This window comes from Scyliorhinus torazame, chromosome 22 (genome assembly GCF_047496885.1).
Source record: "Scyliorhinus torazame isolate Kashiwa2021f chromosome 22, sScyTor2.1, whole genome shotgun sequence".
NCBI lineage: Eukaryota > Metazoa > Chordata > Chondrichthyes > Carcharhiniformes > Scyliorhinidae > Scyliorhinus > Scyliorhinus torazame.
The window spans coordinates 91,523,695-91,547,756 of NC_092728.1; the positions used below are offsets into that span (position 1 = coordinate 91,523,695).

Consider the following 24,062-nt stretch of genomic DNA (forward strand, 5'->3'; position numbering starts at 1 on the left):
CCATTTGCCACCTCTCAGCCCAGCTCTGCAGCTTATCTATATCCCTCTGTAACCTGCTACATCCTTCCACACTATCGACAACACCACCGACTTTAGTATCGTCTGCAAATTTACTCACCCACCCTTCTGCGCCTTCCTCTAGGTCGTTGATAAAAATGACAAACAGCAACGGCCCCAGAACAGATCCTTGTGGTACTCCACTTGTGACTGTACTCCATTCTGAACATTTCCCATCAACCACCACCCTCTGTCTTCTTTCAGCTAGCCAATTTCTGATCCACATCTCTAAATCACCCTCAATCCCCAGCCTCCGTATTTTCTGCAATAGCCTACCGTGGGGAACCTTATCAAACGCTTTGCTGAAATCCATATACACCACATCAACTGCTCTACCCTCATCTACCTGTTCAGTCACCTTCTCAAAGAACTCAATAAGGTTTGTGAGGCATGACCTACCCTTCACAAAGCCATACTGACTATCCCTGATCATATTATTCCTATCTAGATGATTATAAATCTTGTCTCTTATAATCCCCTCCAAGACTTTACCCACTACAGTGGTGAGGCTCACCGGTCTATAGTTGCCGGGGTTGTCTCTGCTCCCCTTTTTGAACAAAGGGACCACATTTGCTATCCTCCAGTCCTCTGGCACTATTCCTGTAGCCAATGATGACATAAAAATCAAAGCCAAAGGTCCAGCAATCTCTTCCCTGGCCTCCCAGAGAATCCTAGGATAAATCCCATCAGGTCCCGGGGACTTATCTATTTTCAGCCTGTCCAGAATTGCCAACACCTCTTCCCTACGTACCTCAATGCCATCTATTCTAAATAGTGTCGCTATGAGATAGGAGCTCCTAGCTACAAGTCCATTCCAGCTTGTGAATGTTGTTAGTGTTGCTTCTGTTGGGGTACAGAAGAGCCAATGGGATGTGGGTCCTGACCACTGAGCAAGGTGGATAATCGCATTTTGAGTGGTCCAGCCCAAGGGATCTGCTTCCTAGGCTAGCACGATGACCGCCTCCAGGACTGACGTGCAAGAAAACGGCTGTGGTTTTTGCGCACTCCCTCCCTTTCTGGTGACCAGATCAGGACTTTAATGTGGGAGGGACAAAGAAGCTTCACCCACTCTTTATATCACAGGGAACGCAACCTCACGTTGGTGGTTTTCCAGCTCCCACTCAGCTGGGGCAACATGCAGCTCGGGGGGAGGGGGGGGTTGCTAACTTTTGGTTGGCTCTTAATTCGTAATTTGCTCTGTTTGTTTAACCTTTGCTCTAGAGTCGCCAGGTATCTTTATGATACCGCCACGAGGTTCAAGTTCAAGTAATGATCAATAACTCAACACACCAATTAGTAAGATTCAAATCAAAACACATTTATTATACACAGTAAATCACTACTTATGCATAAACTCTACTTTCTAGGCTATTCCTATCACTAAAAGGCCTATATTTGGCTTCGGAATGGCCCACCAGCTCGGGGGAACAAATGGCCTTTCATTCAGGTCCCGAGTCTGCAGGATTCACAAGCTGGAATGGACTTGTAGCTAGGAGCTCCTATCTCATAGCGAGCGTTGACTGGAGACTTACTTGGTTGATGCGGCAGCGAGGCAGGTCACTGTCAAGGGTTGGCTCGAGCTGCTGAGTGACCCTGCCAAAGAAGGACGATTTGAACTTGGAGTCTTTACTTTATAGTCCCCAGGGGCTTCCCGCCCTTTGGGGCGGACCCCGTACCTGGTTCCAAGTGATTGGACTGCGTTCCGATCACTTGGATCGATTTCTCCAATACTGGAGTTGTTCCCTGATCGCTGGACGGTCCCTAAATGTCTGTTGGCCTTCCTTTGTCTTGGCTCCTGCTGGCGCCGAGGGGTCTGGCTTGGCTTTATTCACCTTAACTGTTGCAATTGTGCCTTGGAATTGCTCATTACTATGCAAATGGCTGCTGGTTTCAGTGCTGTCTGGTTTCTTACAGGTTTCAATACACATTTCTGTATTTGCTACTCTTTGCCTGTGTTGGCTGAATTTCCCTTCAGCCTTTGCGGTTCTCCATTTTAAGTCGGGAAGTGACCAACCCAGGTGGCTACAGGGGTTTCTGGCACTTGAGCCCCGTCCACTTCTACAGATCAGCAACTGTTTCTTCCTCTAATATTGACTACCTTTACCATCAGGGTGGTAGATGTGTACTTCAAATAGGCTGTTAGATCACTTGTAACAAAGGGGATCCTCAATTGTCCTGAGCTATTACCGCACCAAGCCAGAGAGGGAACTACTTTATCTTCGATAACCATACACAATTTGGGGGAACCATGGAATCAATTTTGAATATCGGCGGGGAGATTAAAGGTCCAGTTTTTGTGTGGGAAGCAGCACCAGGCTGGTGAATCTCTGATTTTGATTTTCTTGTTGTCTGTCTCTCTCTCTTCCCCCAGGTTTCGAACGCTGCTGGTGGTGAAGTCCAGATAAGCCTGGTGTCTGCCGAGAATCCATTTAAACAGAGCATGCTGGAGTCTGAAGACAGCTTCATTCTGGACAATGGATCCAACGGACAGATCTTTGTGTGGAAAGGTTAGAAAGGTCAAACTGGCTAGTTTGTCAGGAAGGTTTAGGGCGGGTTTAAAGGATGTGGTCAATTTTGCCCGGGATAATATTTGGTGAATGGACATCAAGCTCGCCTTTTTGTGTCCCATTGTTCTCCACTCCCTTTCACCCCAAGTCAGCAAATGAAAACCCAATATTTTAGATTATATTGGAATATGCTTTGAGAGCGGTCAGTGAGGGCTCAGTGATCCACATTTATCCATGGTACGAGTGGGCAAACTCTTTTGAACCAGCTCCGTGGGTTCGCAAGACGAAGGATGGAAATAATTGGTGCGGGTTTGGAAATTCCAGGTAAACATCCATCTTCGAAGGTGCAGGTTGCACCAGTTGGACTAATTTTGGTAGTGCTATTGACTGCGAGGGACTCTTGTTTGTGGAGCCAATTTGCACCATTGTGGTACCAAAGGAGTTTTTGAAATGCGTAAAGCATCGATTTCACACGAGAATTTTTGTTTCAACCAAAGCCCTTTTACTCTTTTTTTTTTTTTTTTTTTTTTTTCACCTCGTGTGACCCTTGAGTGTTGTTAAATTATTGCTGACGTTCCGAGAATGGGGTAGAAAGGCCATTCTCTAATCTCCTGCTATTTTTTTGTGAAAGGTAAGAAAGCTAACCCAGACGAACGAAAAGCTGCTCTCAAAGCTGCTGAGGACTTTATCACGAAAATGGACTATCCCAAACACACCCAGGTAAGATGCGCTGTGGAGTGTTTCTGTTTTTGTATCGAAATGAGGGCAGCAGCTTACTCTGCTCTTCAAACCTTTCCCCCGCCCTTCAATCTGTTAGTGAGAACAACTGGGGGAACATCTGGGGCAGTGAGAACAACTGGGGGAACATCTGGGGCAGCTGGGGAAAGGTCGCGACTGATGATGCTCACTGCAAAGGAATGATTTGGAATTCACTCCGAGACAGACACATTCACATTCCATGTTGAAGGGCTCACTGCACAATATTTGATATCACCTGTCTATTAGGAATCCAATATTAAATGCGATGTCTCGCTGTTTTTTTTTTTGTTTTTTTTTTGCAACAATTACATTTTCATCTTGGCAATTATATACTCGGAGGAAAACCGATTTAGCAGTTTTCAGTGTGTGGTTAAAATTTATATTTCCAGCAGGGCGGAACGAGGGACTTTGTGATTAAAGCTCCCAATATTATGTCTCTTAGGTTCAGATTCTGCCAGAGACCGGGGAGACTCCTCTGTTCAAGCAGTTCTTCAAGAATTGGGTTGACCTGTACCAGACCGAGGGAATGGGATCCTGCCACATCTCTGGGCAGATTGCCAAAATTGAAAAAGTGCCTTTTGATGCTGCAACGTTGCACGAGTCTCCCGCCATGGCTGCCCAACACGGGATGGTGGACGATGGGTCTGGAGAGAAAACGGTACAAACACTAACGCATCACCTCACGGTGCCCTGGAGAGTTGCACAGCCAGCTTGCAGGAAGCAGTACAGAAACCTAATCTAATCTACATCGAGCTCTAGATTCTAAACATTTACCCAGCTGTGTAACGGAGACCTGTCATTTAATTTACATGGCTGAATGATCCAGATCACTTCCAAATATGCCTTCAACAACCATTTGCATTTGTATAGCACCTTTGATGTAATGCCCCATAATACTGAACAAGAGTGTGCCCCCCCCACCCACCCTGTCCAAGGGGTGTACAGCTAGACTCCTAAATCCATCATCTGGTCTGGCTGACTGGGACTGCGTATTCTCTGCTGAAACCACTCCTGGATGATCTTGGGGTGGCGTTGTGGCCCACTCTTTGGCCCCCTGCCCTCTCTTCCCAGTAACCTGTAGAAGGAGCTCCATGGATACTTTACTCAATAAGATTGAGTGTCTGTCTGTTCACGCGCCTCTGCTTTCCACGCAACCCTCCCCTCCTATTTTCAACCTATCCACTCGATCGCCTTGTTCTAACAAGGCAACCCCTCCTTCCTGCCCAGCCCTAAACCCACAACTTTCTCAACACTCTTGTTACTGCAGCAAGGCCAATATTGCATTCTCATTGAATTTGGGAGTCTTCCAGGCCCCTCTATCTTTGAGTGTACACCACTTTATTCCTTCAAGTTAACTGTGTCCCAGTGTAAAAGCGAATAGATTTTATAATGGGAGGTCTAGGTGGTGTGAACCTACAATATCTTATCTTTTTTGGGGGTGCGGGTGTAAGCAGTGTAGACTGTAAGACATTATAGACTTTGTTTTACTTGAATGAAATACATTTGCACATGGTGGACCCGATTGAATAAGAACCGGGAAGGGGTTGGTGACATGGCAACACTGAGTGATGGGATGTGCCTTTGTCTTGCTCAGTTTCTTCTGAATAGCTATCGTCATAGAAACAAAAATAATCAAGAGTGCTCCCTGACAGGGGTCTGCCTCCTCCTAGCAGCACATGCTTTGGAGTGGGTTACCAGTCTATACTCTGGGCAGGCAATGAAGAAATCCGATAGACAAGTGGAACTGGGAGTAGTATTGGGCTAATGCTGTTGGCCTGACGCAGTACTGGTTCCACAGACAAGGGATGTACAGTGATTGGTTTGTGCTCCAGTAGTTGATCTCAGCTGGGATGGTGCTGAGGGATTTGCCCATGTGTTTCTTGGCCAGGGAGGGAGGCAGACGGCCACAATTGTACTGCTATCCTGTATGTGTGCCCCCTCGCTCAGCTGCCTGGGGAGGACTGAATTTAGCTGCACGTTGTACACTTACATGAAAAATGACCAGTTGATTGGTGCGCTGGAAGAAGACCTCGTCTGTTTCCACCCATGTGTGACTGCCTCTGGGAAGGTGGGCGGGGAAATGAAATAAAATGCTAGCTTGACACTACCAACAATAAATCAAATTGGAACTTTCAGATCTGGCGCATTGAAGGCAGTGACAAAGTTGTTGTTGAGCCGAGCACCCATGGCCAGTTCTACGGCGGAGACTGCTACATTATCCTGTACAATTACACCTTTTCTGGACGACAGGGTCAGATCATCTATTACTGGTAAGCTGCTGAAAAGCTTTAAAATATTTTATTTGTACTTGGTTTTTAAAGAAGCCTTCCGTGCATCAGTGGGTACGTGCCCACGGGGACGCGCGCGCACGCACACACGCACACACACGCACACACACTGAGTTTCCCAGCTGAACTCCGGGTCTGTGCTGTGGTCAGAGGTTTAAGCCACAGTGCTCTCTGCTAATAAGATTGCGTGAGAAGTATTGGATAGTTCATCCATCAACGAACACCATCGAAAAGGTGAACCGAACATTCCTTTCACATTCGTGTGATCTTGCTGCGTTTGCCAACATGGCTATGAAACCATTTGAAAAGTGATTCAGTGGCTGGGAATAGCTTTGGTGCATCTTAAGGGGGTGGACGCTGTTATACTCCTGATGCTGGCTGGTGAAGGAAGGATCCCACAAAGAACAAAGAAAAGTACAGCACAGGAACAGGCCCTTCGGCCCTCCAAGCCCGCGCCGACCATGCTGCCCGACTAAACTACAATCTTCTCCACTTCCTGGGTCCGTATCCTTCTATTCCCATCCTATTCATGTATTTGTCAAGATGCCCCTTAAATGTCCCTATGGTCCCTGCTTCCACCACCTCCTCCAGCAGCGAGTTCCAGGCACCCACTACCCTCTGCGTAAAAAAACTTGCCTCTTACATCTACTCTAAACCTAGCCCCTCTCACCTTAAACCTATGCCCCCTAGTAATTGACCCCTCTACCCTGGGGAAAGCCTCTGACTATCCACTCTGTCTATGCCCCTCATAATTTTGTAGACCTCTATCAGGTCGCCCCTCAACCTCCTTCGTTCCAGTGAGAACAAACCGAGTTTATTCAACCGCTCCTCATAGCTAATGCCCTCCATACCAGGCAACATTCTGGTAAATCTCTTCTGCACCCTCTCTAAAGCCTCCACATCCTTCTGGTAGTGTGGCGACCAGAATTGAGCACTATACTCCAAGTGTGGCCTAACTAAGGTTCTATACAGCTGCAACATGACTTGCCAATTCTTATACTCAATGCCCCGGCCAATGAAGGCAAGCATGCCGTATGCCTTCTTGACTACCTTCTCCACCTGTGTTGCCCCTTTCAATGACCTGTGGACCTGTACTCCTAGATCTCTTTGACTTTCAATACTCTTGAGGGTTCTACCATTCACTGTATATTCCCTACCTGCATTAGACCTTCCAAAATGCATTACCTCACATTTGTCCGGATTAAACTCCATCTGCCATCTCTCCGCCCAAGTCTCCAACAAATCTAAATCCTGCTGTATCCTCCGACAGTCCTCATCGCTATCCGCAATTCCACCAACCTTTGTGTCGTCTGCAAACTTACTAATCAGACCAGGTACATTTTCCTCCAAATCATTTATATATACTACAAAGAGCAAAGGTCCCAGCACTGATCCCTGTGGAACACCACTGGTCATAGCCCTCCAATTAGAAAAGCATCCTTCCAGTATTTTATTCATTAGTGAAACATTTACAATTATATATTGACTATATTAGAACTGCAGGTCCCTTTAAAGAGTAAACCAGGTCTTGCTCCACCTGCCGCCTCCCCCGCTTCCCTGAAAATAAATTATTTTTTGAACCACTGCAGTCCATGGAATGAAGGTGGTGCCATGATGATGTTGGGGTAGAGAATTGAAAGAATCTTGACCCAATTGGGGTAGAGTGTGGTGTACAGTGGTTAGCACAGTTGCTTCATAGCTCCAGGGTCCCAAGTTCGATTCCCGGCTTGGGTCACTGTCTGTGCGGAGTCTGCACGTTCTCCCCGTGTCTGCATGGGTTTCCTCCGGGTGCTCCGGTTTCCTCCCACAGTCCAAAGATGTGCAGGTTAGGTAGATTGGCCATGTTAAATTGCTCTTAGTGTACAAAAAAGGTTGGGTGGAGTTACGGGGATAGGGTGGAGGCTTGAGTGGGAAGCAGGCGCAATGGGCCAAATGGCCTCCTTCTGCAGTGTAAATTCTATGATTCTAATTCTATGAATCATTTCAGCCCAATGCTAAATTATCCGCTGGCACAATTTGCCCAGGCTCACTTGTGAAGAATTATCACTTGTCTGACTTTACATTGGTGGAAATATGGGACTGTCTCTGAGCACAAATCATTGTTCCCAGAACAGGAGGAGTGTGGGGAAGCAACTACTTGTTGGTGTAGTGCGGGTTGAGCTTACTATTCCTACCCTACTGCTGAGCATCAAAAGATAGTAAGTGTGGAGTCTCATTCCATCAGGAGGTGTTGCAGAATATTGGAGCAATTATTTTTACTTCTCTACATCCCAATCTTGATTTTGCTCCCTGTATAATTGCATTGGATTCTACAATCCGGTTGCTTGAAGAATCTCTGCTGCTTGTTACTTTAACAAGTTATCAGAGGAGTTTGCACATTCTCCCCGTGTCACTCCCACATCCCAAAACGTTATGCAGGGTCGGCGAATTGACTGCACTAAATTGCCCCTTAATTGGGAAAAAAAGGAATTGGGTACTCTAAGTCTATATTTAAATAAAAACAAATCCTCAAGAGATCTGCTGAGGAGGGCACAGAATTTAAACACTGGTTTTCTTTGCAAAAATATGCTTTATTCAAAAAATATCTTCAGAAACATTTCAAATGATCATAACAGCAAAGTGCAATGATATTCACATTCTCTGCAGAGATCAAGATGCAGTCTGAGGTGCTTCAATACATAATGAGAACATCGCATTATTTTTGTTACAGTTCTGTTCAAAGTATGTACATTGGTCATGTTGCACTCCGCAGTGCTTAATACAGTTATGTAGAGTTAGGATTCAGCACACTGTCTGTGGGGCTTTACATGGTTTCCAGCCCCTCAGTGGACATTACGTGCCGACCACTACTTGATGTATTTGTGGCCAAAGGTCTTTTTCTGAACCAACTTTTTCCACGAGGGACTGGTGATACAGCACAGTCCAACTACTCTGGGGGTTCCACAGTAACGTGTCCAAACCCAGCCTTCACAACACTGGGGACAGGCAGAACTCCGTATGTATCGACACTCAAATCTACACACTGCTTGATACAGCCATGAACACAAGTGGCCATCAGGATGAGGGTGACGTTTGGTATATTTCTCCCTCCCTTATCCAGAGATTTGTACATGGTGTCCCTTCGGACATGTTATGTATCTGGAAATATTCCCTCTGACTATGCATCAAGTGATGTGTAATGACGCCAGCAGAGTGTTTGCGCTGTTCACGATTCAGGGTGTTGTATTGAGCAATACCCTGAATTAACCCCTCATTCGGGTTTTACAAGAATCTAAGAGTGTGGGCATATCTTTTCTCTTTGCAGCAACGAAGACCTAGGACACCAGCCAACTTTTAAGATGAAGTAGAAGATGGCTTGGGTGACTGCTGCAGTGCAGGATTGGGGGTATGGGCCAGGCTTCTGTCATGTACAGCAACTGTGCTCCTCCCATTGGATGACCAGGTTCTTACCCATGAGGAGAGGAAGTGTCGCTCCCACAAGCCCATTTTTTTGCCTTGCCTTGGCAATAAGCTTCTCCCAGGTTTTAATGCATGTCTCAGCCAGCCCGAATATGTCACCTTCGGGTAATCTGACTTGATGGTGAAGGGGACAAAGGATCGGTCAGCGCACTCCCCAAAGGACTATCCTTCTTCTTGCCACTGTGATGCACAATCAATTACTCTCGAGACAAGGTGAGTCATAACTAATAGGCTTTAATCAGCTAGAACTGTACCCAGCAGCTTCGATACAGAAAGTGAAGGCTGCTGGGACGGCATTGGTTCTTAGCTCCGCCCTGAGAGGCGGGGTATATGTACATTAGCCAATGGTAGACTCCTAGGTCTAGCCAATGGTCATCCACCTCTCGGGTACTGCAATACCTGGTATTACCCCACACTGTTTACCTTGTTCAAACTGTTCGCAGATGTTCATGAACCTGCGCACCAACATGCCTGAGCAGAAGATGGCGCCGTTGTCCATGGACAGTGAGGCTTTGACCTGACTGCCTCCACTGCCTGGGATCGTCACTCTTGTGTCCGAATCCTTCCTGATGGACCTGGCAAAAAGGTTCCATGCAACAGACTAAAACAGGACAGGAGAGAGGACAGCTCTGCCCCTGGTCCTGTCTGATGAGGTAGGGGTCCACCCTCCTGTCCTGCACATAGTCCTGCCCTACTCAGGGATATTTTTTTTTGTTAGATACGATCATCTATCTGAGATCTTCCCAGTCTGACTCTAGAGCAGACTTGACCCAGTTGACGCTGACCATAGCTAGAATTTATAATCCACATTCAACAATGAAATGAATCACTAATCTCCTCCCTTCCCCTTCCGCTTGTAGATGAGGGTGATAATGCCTTTCATCGTGGATTCTGACATGCTGCCGTCCAGAATCATAGAACCCCTACAGTGTAGGAGGAGGCCATTTGGCCCATTGAGTGTGGACCGACCCTCCGAAACACCACCCTACCTAGGCTCAATCCTCCACTTTATCCTTGTACTTTTGGACACTTAGGGGCAATTTAGCATGGCCAATCCACCTAACCTGCACATCTTTGGACTGTGGGAGGAAACCGGAGCACCCGGAGGAAACCCACGAGAACGTGCAAACTCCACACAGACAATCACCCGTGGCCGGAACTGAACCTGGGTCGCTGGCTCTGTGAGGCAGTAGTGCTAACCACTGTACCACTGCAGAAGCCGCATCGTACACTTTCGACAGATCTGGGCTGCTCCGCTCCCACCCAGCCGAATACAACTCGGCTGGTAAGCCGTCACCTCCGTGTGTTTTGCTTATCCCGCGCCATTTGTCAGTGAGTTGGTGGATTTTCCAGGCTCTCCCACTTGCTGTCTAAGGCATCCCGTTACAGACGACAGGAAGGATTGGGAGGCCCCGCGGTCTGATGGCATCAGGTCATACAATCCGGCAGAAAAGGATTTGTTGGTCCTCCCATGTCGGACTGCGGTGACTTTACCAACGCGCCGTCTTCCTTCAGGCTGCAGATCACGAGTTCTCCCTGTACCTTTTTTTTGGAAGAAGACACCCGAGCACGTTTCACCCCTGCTCCACCGAACGGGCTCTGGGCCGGAAGATTACTTTCGGGTCTCCGAAGCAAAGAGCAAGGCTTGCTGTCTCTTCACCAGCTTGGAGCTCCCTCTTGACATCGAACCCCATCGACTGCAGCTGGAGCGGATTCTGCCTCTTTTCTGGAGTTGGGACATATTTTTGAGGATGGAAAAACCTTGTGTTGGCCTGTATTGCTTCCCCGGAGCGGGAGACTAATTCAAACTCTGCTGTTCCGATAGCTAAGGAAGCGAGTGCGAGGTGAATGGCGCAAGCAATGTTCGGACCGTCGTCCCTTAATCTCCCTATTGATAATGTTTTAAGATTTGTTTTCAACGTATGTTCCCTTTTACTGTGGCACCTTTATTTTTCTGTAGTTCTGTTCATTTCCTTCATTATATGTTAAATTAGATTGGAGGGTTCTTGGGGACCTTTGCCTCTACCCTGCTAGTGCCTCTGAAGGTGTCCTCCACTTGGATATGGAAAAGATGATCTATTTCCTTGTTGGGATTCGGGAATGGAGCTCCTTTTGTTTCTGGTGAAGGGACAGTTCTCACACCGTCTTGTAAACCTTGTTCCATGCTGCCACCTAATGGTGTGTGTGTGTGGCACCTGCACCTATTTGGTGTTTGAGGAAAGAGCAGATGTGATGTTTGTTCAACACTGAGCATGTTCATTGCACTTGTACTGAGAGGTGGATGTTCTAACATCTGGATGGAGAACGTCATACACTCCTGTCATTTACCACGGCAACAGATTGCTGATTCGGATACTGCACTGTGGTTTACAATTTTCCTTTTGTAAGATCCTTTGGCCTTAATGTCGTCTCATCTCTCCTAAAGACTGTTTTTGCTACAGTGATGTCTCTCATGCACTCTCTTTCGCTCTCTCTCTCCTCCCACTGCCCTGTGCGTGTGCGCGCGCGCGCTCTCTCTCTCTCTCTCTCTCTTCTTCTCCTGCCCCTCCCTCCAATCTTTTGGCCAGCATTGCCTAACAAATACAAACGGAGATTGCCAGGCTGAGGGGTGCTATAAGTAGTATTAATAGTAAGTTAGTGCTTTAATTATATGCAGTTGGAGGGCATTAACTCTGCTTGTATTTGAGCACCTATAACGTGGTGCTTAACTGTAGTATGGTTCAGTTAGGAGGTGCGTGCTTGTAATGTTTCACTCGGTAAATAAATTGAGTAAAGACTGGCTCTAGTGTCATCCTTCACTGCCTCCCCCCCCCCCCCCCCCCCCCCCCCCCCAGCCCCCCAAAAAATTGGTCTTCAGTAATAGAACAATTAATCGCTGCAGCATCATTGGATCGAACTCTCGTTTAGTCTACTGGTTAATGTGTTGGTTGTATTTGTTTTGCAGGTTAGGAGGTGATGCGTCCCAAGATGAAATAGGTGCTGCTGCCATCCTGACTGCTCAGCTAGACGAGGAGCTGAGAGGTGGCCCAGTCCAGGTAAAAAAAACACACGCACAATTCTCAAGCAAAAGAGTCCAAGCACATTGTGCGGTTACCAAATTACTGCCACTGATATCGACAAATGAATAAGTTTGAATGCAGCTGCCCCGTCAGGTTATATAAAACAAGTGACAAAAATAAGTGCCTGAGTGGGATTAATTTGGGGTTTCTGTTGCACAACGCCCTCCAGAATAAAGATCTGACTGAAACAATTGTGCAAAATGGTGCGTTTTGGTCCCGTGATCGGGCTCCGTGGGAGAGTGCAAAATGGTGCGTTTTGGTCCCGTGATCGGGCTCCGTGGGAGAGTGCAAAATGGTGCGTTTTGGTCCCGTGATCGGGCTCCGTGGGAGAGTGCAGCAAGTCGGTCAGTGGAGCTGCTTTGATTGTGTTTGCCAGCCAGCCTCACTGGGGCATCAATTAGTTTCATTGTTTGTCCACGTCGAGCACCGCAGTAATCAACTATTTAATTCCATGGGTTTTCACAATGAGAAGAGCATCCTGGATGACCTGATACTAGGGTTTTGAAGACGGTTCGTTCGATACCTGTAAAGACACTTGACATAATTGGTGCAGGTGAACCAATTTAACGTTTCAACTTTTCACACCACCTCTGCTGCAGTGAATTCTACATGAAGACTTTACTGTGGTTCCTCTTGTAGTCTGAGGATCTCTTCATTGCAAAGCACCAGCTGTGCGTCCCCCCTCGTGTTGCCACATCGCCTCGAGAGCGATGTGACACCTCCAGCAATACTGCTTCCCCTTCAAAGTCTTTTATAAAATCTGTTTCAGAAACGAAGGGGAAGGGCTTTAAGTGAGGAAATAAGACCAGGAATCAATTATTGGTGCTTCTTTTTTTTAAAACGGTAATTTCCTGACCGTTGAATTGACTGGAGAATATTTAAAACTTTTTGCTAATTTCTCCACCCTTTCATTCTGCAACCAACTGTGCAGAGATTTCACTAAAGCCACGTTCGAGATTTGTCATCTGACTATTGTGAAAATGTTTTTCACCACATGCTATACAAATGACCAGTCGCCTTGGCCTGTATCGGGTACCGGCCACCTGCCCCTCTGTGAATGAGCAGGGTCGCTTTGATGACAGAAGCAATTTGAAAGCAAGGCCCTTTAATGGGGTTAGTTAAAATGAACCAGTTTGGAATCCAATAGCGGGGCAGTCAGCATCTGAAAGAACACGTGCGATTTAACGGAAATGGAAGAGTTTCATGTCGAGCGTGTTTAGCTGGGTGTTTCCCAGTGCTGGCAGCACAGAACGACCCCGCTATTGCTGGCAGCATGGTAGCACAGTTGCTTCACCGCTCCAGGGCCCCGGGTTCGATTCCCGGCTTGGGTCACTGTGCGGAGTCTGCACGTTCTTCCAGTGTCTGCGTGGGTTTCTTCCGGGTGCTCGGGTTTCCTCCCACAGTCCAAAGATGTACAGGTTAAGTGGATTGGCCATGATCAATTGCCCTAAGTGTCCAAAAAAGGTTGGGTGGGGTTCCGGGGACAGGGTGGAGGCGTGGGCTTAAGTAGGGTGCTCTTTCCAAGGGCAGTGCAAACTCAATGGACCGAATGGTCTCCTTCTGCATAGAATTTACAATGGTTAAAACTGGACTCTGCTTCATTACTGGGCCTCTGCAAGGAATGCCCTTCCCCGGCTGCACTTAGTCCCAGTTCCTGCACTAACGAGCTCTGCTCGATCTCCACCGCCCAATGTCCTCAACGAATAAGGGGGCCCACCCGCATTCCAACTCGGCAGGGCACCCCCGGGCCCAATTCCTGGTATGGGCAAGATGCCACCTGGGCACCTTGGCAGTGCCAAGGTACTGCCCACAGCCCAACCACACACAGGCCCCAGATCGCCTGGGAGATGAGGCCCCCCCCCCCACAAAGTGCCAGTATTCCACGTTTGTGCAAACCAGTGCTAAATGGCGCCTGCTTGGGTTCTCTGCGGTGAGGCCATTCAATCCCAGGCCCAGGGTAGATCCGGTGTGGACATATTATCCAAATGGGTCTTGATATCAATGGCTGGGATCCAGATCGCGACACTTTGTGAGCTCTCGTTGGATCTCACGAGGAGTGATGAGGCTGGTAAATCTCGCGAGAGACCTCTCCGGGATTTACCGGCCTTGCCACGTCCCGAATCGGGAGCGACAAGGCCCATGGATCGCACCCAACTAGCTAAGGTGCAGGATATCGGGTACCTGAGGCTTTGGAATTCATCCCCTTCGCCTCGGAGACCTCGGGCGAGCGCCATTCAGGACTGGTCCCCACAAAGTGGGACCAGATGGAACGACACTTGGGGGCCTCCCAGGGCATCAGAGGCCCCCAGCTGCAGGCTCCTTGGGCAGGGTGGTTCCCTGGCACTGGTGCTACCTGGATGGTTCCCTGGCACTGGTGCTGCCTGGACACTTTGGCAGTGCTGCCCAGCATTGCCAAGATACCCAGGTAGCATGACCAGGTGGCATGGGCTCTGCCAGGGTGCCAGGTTGGCACTGCAAAGGTACAATGCTGGCATTATTTGCATGCGATTTGGCTGGGGGCACTGTATATATGAGCAGGCAAGTTCTTGCACTTACTGGACAGTGGCTTAATTCAAAGTTCCTCACACTCAGCACTACGCAGAATCAAAAGTGACCCGATCGATTGTGATGTTTAAAGTAAGTGCAATAAGAAGGATTTGTTTACAGTGTGGTGTTGAATATTGCTGGTTATGATCAAACCAATGTCAACAATATAACTTGTGTTCATGAAGCGGGATTTAATTGGTGACTTCCTCTGAATTCCTAATTCTTTGCAGGGAGCTGACGGTTCCCGAATCATTAACCAGGTATCGGCACCTGCTCGCTGTAGATTGTGGCTTTTAGTGACCCCCCACACTTGTAGCAAAATGAGGAAGTATTTGTGTCTCTAACCTCAAACCCAGCAAGCATGACACCGTTCTGCATGATCCAAGTTGTCCGAATGTTGCTGCTTTTGTAGATTTGTGTCCAGCGTGCTGCTCATGGCGTTTACAGCTGGAAATGTGTAGACGTAGCAGCTGTGGATGGAATGTTGCATTTATTAACAGCATCCGAGTGTCCTCTGGAGGGTGAAATATGTAGCTGATTTCCCCCCCCCCCCCTCATATCTGTGTACTTTGGTAATTTATGCTTGTGCACAATTCTCCTCCAATGATCAACATGCTTTGGAATATATGAAGGAAGAGGCAAGAACTCCGTGCTGGGGAACTTAAACCCTTTTCTAATTTTGGCAACCGGTGTTTTTCCCTGGGAGCTTCCAGTTTAAAAATCCAGCAGTGGATGGGTGCCAAGTGAAACTGCCTGGGATCTGCCCCCATCCCAATTGGAGAAGGCAACATGAACTCCTTCCGGTTCTCTCTCTCTCTCTCTCTCTCTCTCTGCTTTTTCAAGTGTCTATCAAAGGATCAAATTCACTGAGTGGGCATGTTGCTCATGAACTGTTTGTTGCTAAGCTAGTAAGGACACTATCCCATTTGTCTTAAATGCTAATGCCACTGTTGCAGTGCCAGAGGAATTTTGCACCCGTGCACTGATAACTTCTGCTTTATGCCAGTCACCATAACCCATCAATCTGAAACCAGGGTCTTCAATCTAAATGGGTACATTGGGCAACTACATCATATGGGAACTACATTATATCGGTGTGATATGTGGTTTAGTACAAATGTTACCAAAACCCAACAGTAAGAAAATATTCAATTGTGACCAATGGCAGAAGTTAAAGGTTGCATTGAATCGTAGAATTGACAGTGCAGATGGAGGCCATTCGGCCCATTGGGTCTGCACCTGCCCTTAGAAAGAGCACCCTATGCCTCCACCCTATCCCAGTAACCCCACCTCCCCTTTTTGGAAACTAAGGGGCAATTTAGCATGGCCAACCCACCTAACCACATCTTTGGACTGTGGGAGGAAACCAGAGCACCTGGAGGAAACGCTTGCAGACACAGAGAAAGTGCAAACTCCCACACAGTCACCAGAGGCCGGAATTGAACCTGGGATCCTGGAGCTGTGAGGCAGTAGTGCCAACCACTGTGCCGGCCCTCCAAGGAAGAGGCTTAGAAAGTTGCTCAGAACAAAGTAGTAAACATGAGGATTAGGAGGCATTTTGGAATTCAGCAAAGGAGGATCAGGAAAATGATGAAGAAAGAGAAAATAGAATATATGCACACGTGCATATAGTGTTCAATTCTGGTCGCCACACTACCAGAAGGATGTGGAGGCTTTAGAGCGGGTGCAGACGAGATTTACCAGAATGTTGCCTGGTATGGAGGGCATTAGCTATGAGGAGCGGTTGAATAAACTCTGTTTGTTCTCACTGGAACGAAGGAGGTTGAGGGGAGACCTGATAGAGGTCTACAAAATTATGAGGGGCATAGACCGAGTGGATAGTCAGAGGCTTTTCCCCAGGGTAGAGGGGTCAATTACTAGGGGGCATAGGTTTAAGGTGAGAGGGGCTAGGTTTAGAGTAGATGTACGAGGCCAGTTTTTTTACGCAGAGGGTAGTGGGTGCCTGGAACTCCCTACCGGAGGAGGTGGTGGAAGCAGGGACGATAGTGACATTTAAGGGGCATCTTGACAAATACATGAATAGGATGGGAATAGAGGGATACGGACCCAGGAAGTGTAGAAGATTGTAGTTTAGTCGGGCAGCATGGTCGGCACGGGCTTGGAGGGCCGAAGGGCCTGTTCCTGTGCTGTACTGTTCTTTGTTCTTTGTTTGTTGCGTTAGGAGTAGGTCACCTCTGTTATGAGTTACGAGAAGGATGCAAATGGACTTGTGTTTGAGCAAAACCATGGCATATTCAATCTAATGTGAAGTTATCCACTTTGAAAGTTAAGTAGAAATGCAGAGCACTACTAAAATGGTGAGAAAGGGGCCAGGGTGCCCTTGTTCACGAGTCACTGAAAGCTGGCATTCAGGTGCAGCAAGCAATTAGGAAGGCAGATGGTACCGTGGCCTTTATGCCAAGAGGATCTGGGTACAGGGATAAAGATGTCTTGCTGCAATTGTATAGAGTCTTGTCAGACCATACTAGGGGGGGGGGGGAGGTAGGTCATCTAAGGAAGGAGATGCTTGCCATGCGGGAGTGAAACAAACGTTCACCAGGCTGATGCCTAGGATGGTGGGGTTATCCTTCTGAGGCGATATTTAGCAGACTAGGCCCGTAGAGTTTATCAGGAAAGAGATGATCGAAGTGAAGCATCCAAGGTTCTTGTGATGCAGGGAGCATGTTTCCCCTGATCGGGGCATCTGGATCCAGGGAACTTTGTCCCCAGTTAAGAGGCCGTTTCAGACACAAGAGACTTTCTGCCTCGAGGGCTGTGGAGGGAAAGTTGCCAACATTTTTCTGGAGGTTTTGTCACGTAACCTGCCCCCATGCTCCAGCCATTCGTCAGCCAGGCGTCCATGCTTGTGACGCACTGCCTTCCTCCACCAATTGGAAAGCAAAAGGACTAGTCTGATGAAAATGGTGTTGACATAGATCAGCCATGATCTAATTGTATGGTGAAGCAGGTTTGAGGGGCTGAATGGCTGGCTGTTCTTTCCCATGTTTCCTGATGGCCAATACAGACCGAATACCTTAATCAGGGCTGGCATCTCTTCCCATGGATGAGGGAGAATTCCAGCCCACTGTTACTCCTAGCTTTTGAGCTAATGGCCTGTAATTTTCACAGTAACTTCATTTGAAGCCTACTTGTGACAATAAGCGATTTTCATTTCATTTTATTCATCTGCTTTATATCAAGCAATCCTTATTTGGGCACCATCAGTGTTGTGGGCATAATTGTAGCTACATACTCTTTCCACTAGATGGAGCTTCAGCCTCCAGTTTCCCCAGCCTTAACCGACAGCCACAATCGCACTAAATTCTTTTTCTCCCTTTTCTCTCTCTCTCCTCCTTTTCTCGCGCTCTCTCCTCCTTTTCTCGCGCTCTCTCCTCCTCCCTTTTCTCGCGCTCTCTCCTCCTCCCTTTTCTCGCGCTCTCTCCTCCTCCCTTTTCTCGCGCTCTCTCCTCCTCCCTTTTCTCGCGCTCTCTCCTCCCTTTTTTCTCGCGCTCTCTCTCCTCCTCCCTTTTCTCGCGCTCTCTCTCCTCCTCCCTTTTCTCGCGCTCTCTCTCCTCCTCCCTTTTCTCGCGCTCTCTCCTCCTCCCTTTTCTCGCGCTCTCTCTCGCTCTCTCTCGCTCTCTCTCTCTCTCTCTCTCTCTCTCTCTCTCTCTCTCTCTCTCTCTCTCTCTCTCTCTCTCTCCCCTCCTCCTCCCTTTTCTCGCGCTCTCTCTCTCTCGCGCTCTCTCTCTCGCTCTCGCTCCTCGGCATAAATATTTAATAAAACCACCATTCTATGCTTCTGTCTTTAAAATGGGCACATTTATTAATGCATTTCATCCGTGTTTCGATTTGAGTTTTGTTTTTCTTTCTATCGGATTGGTTGATGGTAGAAAGCTGTGCGTCATTCTGTTGAAGTCTATAAAACTTGTTTCTACCACCTCCTGAAGCGTACAAGTGGCCATTGTGACAGATGTGTGTGTTTTGGGAGGGAGGGAACATTTCTACCGAGTGATGTAGATCAAAGGGCAACCTCTGATTGTGCTGGAAGAGAGACCGATCCACCTAGGACCAGGAGGGAGTCATTCAGCCCCTTGAGCCCCTGCAGATATCCTGGCGTATCTGTACCTTGGACTCGAACAGGGGACACAGGAGCTGAACATTTAACCCCGGAACAAGAATCCGTGATAACTCTTTCTCACTGCCTGCGAGTTGGGGAAATGGAAACCAATATATTTGAACGCAGCAGCGAGCATGTTGCTGGACCCATCAGGATTCCGACTTTTGATCTGGTGATCGGGATTTCTGGATTAAAGTGAAGCACTTGCTATATTCCAGGAAATCCTATTTTCTGCCATGGATTTGAACAACTTAAACGCTTTCTGATTTTTGTTGTGGTTGCTCATTTCTGAAGTTGACTAAGAATTTGGATGAAATCAGCTGTTTGCAAATCGGTGCTCTTTAAAAATCAAAAGTGGAACACTTGCCCAAGTGGTTTTGTACCCACTTGGTGCCTGGACCCTTGCCCAAGTGGTTTTGTACCCTCTTGGTCCCTGTATCCTTGCCCAAGGGATTTAGTACCCGCTTGGTGCCTGTACCCTTTGTTGTTGATTTATCTCTACTACTTGGTCTTTTCTTTGGCTCTGTTCCAATTAGGGCAATCAGTGAATTTACCTTCTTTCTATATTGTCTATGTCCGAATGCTTAGAGTCGCCAGGTATCGAATGATACCACCACCAGTTTCGACCGGCTATCGATCAAAAAGCCAAACACCAGTTAGTTAGTTCAAGGTCAAGGGTATTTACATACAATCAGTCATGCAACATACACACTACTAGTGAATTCCACCTATTACTAAGACAACCTGTGCACCCGGCTTGGGTCCGGAAACAGTGGCCGTTGTTCAATTCTGGATCTCTTGGGTTCGAAGGGGTAACTGGTGCTCAGCTGGGCTCATCCGTCTGGTAGCGGGCGTTGAACTTGGACTCGCTTCTGGTGTTGCTGCAGTTGGCAATGGCCGTGACCGGGGTACCAAGGCCAAAAGAGAGCGAACATATGGCGAACTCTTCCTTTATACTCGAGGGTTTTCACGCTCTTTTGGGCGGTCCTTCGATTTGGGCCTTACTAATTGGGTGATTCCTGATCACTCCGTTCGATTCCTAAGCCAATAAGTGGGCGGGGATCTGGATGACTGGGCGTGTCTCAAGCAGTCATTGACCCGGTTGTTTGCGTTTCCCTTGGACAGGGAGTGGCGCCGAAATGTCTGGGACTGTCCCGGTTGCTGGGGTATCAGTCCTTTGTGTTGGGGGAGATGGGCCATCACCTGCTAATCTGCCTGATTAACATGCTAATGGGACGGAGTTTTGATACCGTCTGGACTTTGCTGACAAATATGCATTTCCGGTTCAGAGCCTGCCTGACTCTTGGCTTGTCCATTTTACCCATCAGTCTTTGCGAGTTACTCTGTACCTGGTTGGAAGTGGCCATCCCAGATGGCTACACCTTACCAAGGGGTTTTGTACCCTCTTGGTGCCTGTATCCTTGCCCAAGGTGTTTTGTACCTGCTTGGTGCCTGTACCCGACAGTTGCCCAAAGGTGTGGTCGGTTTGATATTTAGCACAGGGAATCTGATGGGGAGTGACAACTGACAGCAGCCCACCATTGTAAACATTTCCCATTGACATTAACCCCATGATTTCTCTCCTGGGGAGCTAATTTGAAGCTAACACGACTGGGATTATCCCACACATTTCTTTGTGTTGTGGGGGTGAGACCCACACAAACAAGTGACTGTCAAACCCCCCCCAAGCCAAGCAAACTGCAGAGGGAGGCCCAACCATCTCCACAATCAGGAGCCTTGCATTAGACTTCAATTCCCTAATCGTGCAACATATGCAACCCAGGTGTGATCAGGCCTCCAGTGATGTCCAGCAGATGTTCCCGAAGATTGTTGCGTCATCAGCCTTTGAAAATCTGTCTGTCCTTGCGTGTGACATTCCAGTTGTAGTGCTTTTGGGTCACTTGTACTGACTGCTGAACGTCAACAGGGGCAGCACGGTAGCATTGTGGTTAGCACAATTGCTTCACAGCTCCAGGGTCCCAGGTTCGATTCCCGGCTTGGGTCACTGTCTGTGCGGAGTCTGCACGTTCTCCCGTGTGTGCGTGGGTTTCCTCCGGGTGCTCCGGTTTCCTCCCACAGTCCAAAGATGTGCAGGTTAAGTGGATTGGCCATGATAAATTGCCCTTAGTGTCCAAAATTGCCCTTAGTGTTGGGTGGGGTTACTGGGTTATGGGGATGGGGTGGCGGTGTTGACCTTGGGTAGGGTGCTCTTTCCAAGAGCCGGTGCAGACTCGATGGGCTGAATGGCCTCCTTCTGCACTGTAAATTCTATGATTTAAAAAAAAACACCATTCCAAACATTGTTGTCTTGCGTGTGTGTGTGTGTGTGTGTGTGTGTGTGTGTGTGTGTGCGCGTGCGCGGTTTGCACATTCTCCCCGTGTCTGCGTGGGTTTCGCCCCCACAACCCAAAGATTGCAGGGTAGGTGGATTGGCCGCGCTAAAATTGTCCCTTAATTGAGGGGAGGGGTGGGGGGTGGGGGGGGGGGGGGGGAGAATTAGGTACTCTAAATATTTTTTAAAACTCTGCTGTCCTCTCCTGCACTGTCTGTTTGCAGTTCTGTGGATGCCCCACTTCTGCCTGGTGCCCGTCAATCCCAGGAAAATTCCTGGACTCTGAAGACGTGGGACTTGCTCCACATAACGTAGTGGTGTGGGAGGTCTGCTTACTGCCAATAGAAAAGTGCCTAGTGGCTGGTTAGAAGTGTGTGAATGTTGTGTGCACTTGCACCAGTTGCACGAGTTTATGGTCACTGTGTCTCTGCTGCTTTTTCACTTTGTGTTCACCAGTCCTGTTTTCAGAATTTGCGACCTCGATGACTAACCCCACACAGTTGTATCCTATCTTTACAAGCAATGTTGAAATTCTAATTGTTCCTATTAGTTCACTTTACTCCTGCACTGCCCATGTTTTTTCCTCTTTTTCAATACCACAGCCTATAGATACTCCAGACTATCATGAGCTAGTTTGTTTTTTGTTACAACTTGCTCTGTGATCCTTCTCCCCCCTCCTGCATTTCATGGTTGGCCACCAGTAAAATCAAGTTGCCAAAGTCCCAGATGATCATAGGCTGCTGTTTCCTGACCTCCCGCTTTGAGGGGAAGAGCTGACTGGTGGTGATTTAACCTGAGGATCACACTAGATTGAGAAGGAGGTACCTTCATGAATAATCTCAGCCGGTACGGGAATTGAACCCTGTGCTGTTGGCCTCACTCTGCATCACCAACCAGCTGTCCAGCCAACTGAGCTGAACTGACCACCAGTGGACTGTCTGTTCCTAATATGCCTCCTGTGTAGACTGTTGACAGGAGGTGTAGGAAGTGGTTTGTGTGGTGAACTCATCTCCATCTGGGGAGGTTCAGCACAGGTTATGCCTCTGCTTCTGATGTTGTGGCATCACTGCTGTGACATGGACTCAATCCATTAGCCAGTCCATCCCTACAATCCACCAACTAAATGACAGCCGCTTGGAGGCAAAGGCAGTGGTAATGTTGAATTAAAGCCTTTTACTCATTTGCTTATCAAGAATCCATCTCGCTCTACCTCAAATCTTTTTTTTTTTTTAATTTGCTCATGGCGAGTGGGTGTTGCAGGCTCTGCCACTGTTTATTACCTGTCCCTAATTGCCCTGGAGGGCGCAGTTGAGAGTCAAACACATTGCTGTGGGTCTAGAGTAACATGTAGGCCAGACCAGGCCGAGGATGGCAGATTTCCTTAAAATTAGGTGAACCAGATGGGTTTTCCTGACTATTGACAATGGTTTCATGGTCCTCATTAGACTATTTTAAATAAATTTTAAGAGTACCCAATTAAGGGGCAATTTTAGTGTGGCCAACCTACCCTGCACATCTTTTGGGTTATGGGGGCGAAACCCACGCAAACACTGGGAGAATGTACAAACTCCACACGGACAGTGACCCAGAGCCGGGATCGAACCCAGGTCCTCAGCGCCATGAGGCAGGGGCAGCAGCGCTAACCACTGTGCCACCGTACTGCCCCTCATTAGACTTTTTAATTCCAGATCTTTTTATTGAGTTTAAATTCCATCACCGGCCGTGGCGGGATTCAAACCCAGGTCCCCAGATCATTATCCTGGGTCTCTGGATTACAAGTCCAGCGATAATACCGCTACATGCCATCGCCTGCCCAACTTCTGAGGAAGAGAGTTCTTGAGAGGAAAAATATTTCTTCTCATCTGTTTTAACTGGGTGACCCCTAGTGTTCTAGATTCTTCCACCAGAGGAAATGTGCGCTACTTTGCACTTGCAGTTGACAACAAGAAGCTACCTGGGCAGGTGTGGGCTTGACCTTTTGTGCAAGGAGCACGGCGCTAAAATGAGCAGTAAGGGACGACGCTTTTCCATGTTACTAATTGCTCCCAAGCCCACCATGTGGAAAAAACATTAGTCACATGACAGTGAGGTTTGATCTATCCTCATCTCATCCCATCTTGTTGCCCAGTACAAGGAGAAATAGGATAGTGGAAAATCTTACTGTGGTGAGGTCTTCATCCTTCAACTTTGCCAATTCTAAAGATCATAATGGCCTAGATATTCTGTTCAGTGTTGATGCTTCGTATTACAGTGCACTCGGGGGTTGCACAGATTGGGTTTCCTAGTGTGTGTTAGATTATGTTAGTAACTGGTGTCAGGTGAGTTTGGATTCACGATTTATTATGATGTGCTTTTTATCCAGTGCCATGTCTGTTTGACAGTAACCGCTGCCCTTTTTCCTCACCTGGACAGGTGCGTGTGATCCAGGGCAAGGAGCCGGCCCATTTGATGAGCATGTTTGGAGGACAGCCAATGGTTATTTACCAAGGTGGGACTGCCAGGGAAGGTGGCCAGACTGCGCCTGCAGACAATCGTTTGTTCCAAGTGCGGGGCCAGCACCTCTGGGTCCACCCGAGCGGTGGAGGTGAGTTGGGTTGATACCAGTTTTCTGTTTTCCCTCCCATCTTCAACCAGAACCGCACCTAATCCTTTTTTGAAAATTAAGAATGAGTAGGTCCCATTAAAAGGTGAGGAGATCTGGGTGTGGTTGGTTGTATCCACAACCAAAATTGCAAAGATTGGTCAGATTTTGCCATGAATGATGAGCATTTGGAACGCTTCTCGCAGGAATAGTGTATCGCCAGCAGATGTCACTGGTACAACCCATTTACCAGGCGGACTGGAGACTGGGTGACACTGAACCAACTCCAGTCCCTCACGTGGACAATACCTTCCTTCTCTCGTGTTCGCTCCAGCTTGGAATGTGCTGATCGGTAC

General features: G+C 47.9%; 1 protein-coding gene across 1 annotated transcript in view; it reads left to right on the forward strand.

Moving 5' to 3' along the window:
• Positions 1-24,062, forward strand: part of LOC140398860 (gelsolin-like) — a 62,089-nt gene that overhangs the window by 26,287 nt on the left and 11,740 nt on the right. Inside the window, 8 exon segments of the mRNA XM_072487801.1 lie at positions 2,429-2,564; positions 3,196-3,284; positions 3,766-3,981; positions 5,460-5,593; positions 12,015-12,105; positions 14,907-14,936; positions 23,538-23,675; positions 23,677-23,709. Coding sequence (XP_072343902.1) covers positions 2,429-2,564; positions 3,196-3,284; positions 3,766-3,981; positions 5,460-5,593; positions 12,015-12,105; positions 14,907-14,936; positions 23,538-23,675; positions 23,677-23,709 — 867 coding nt within the window.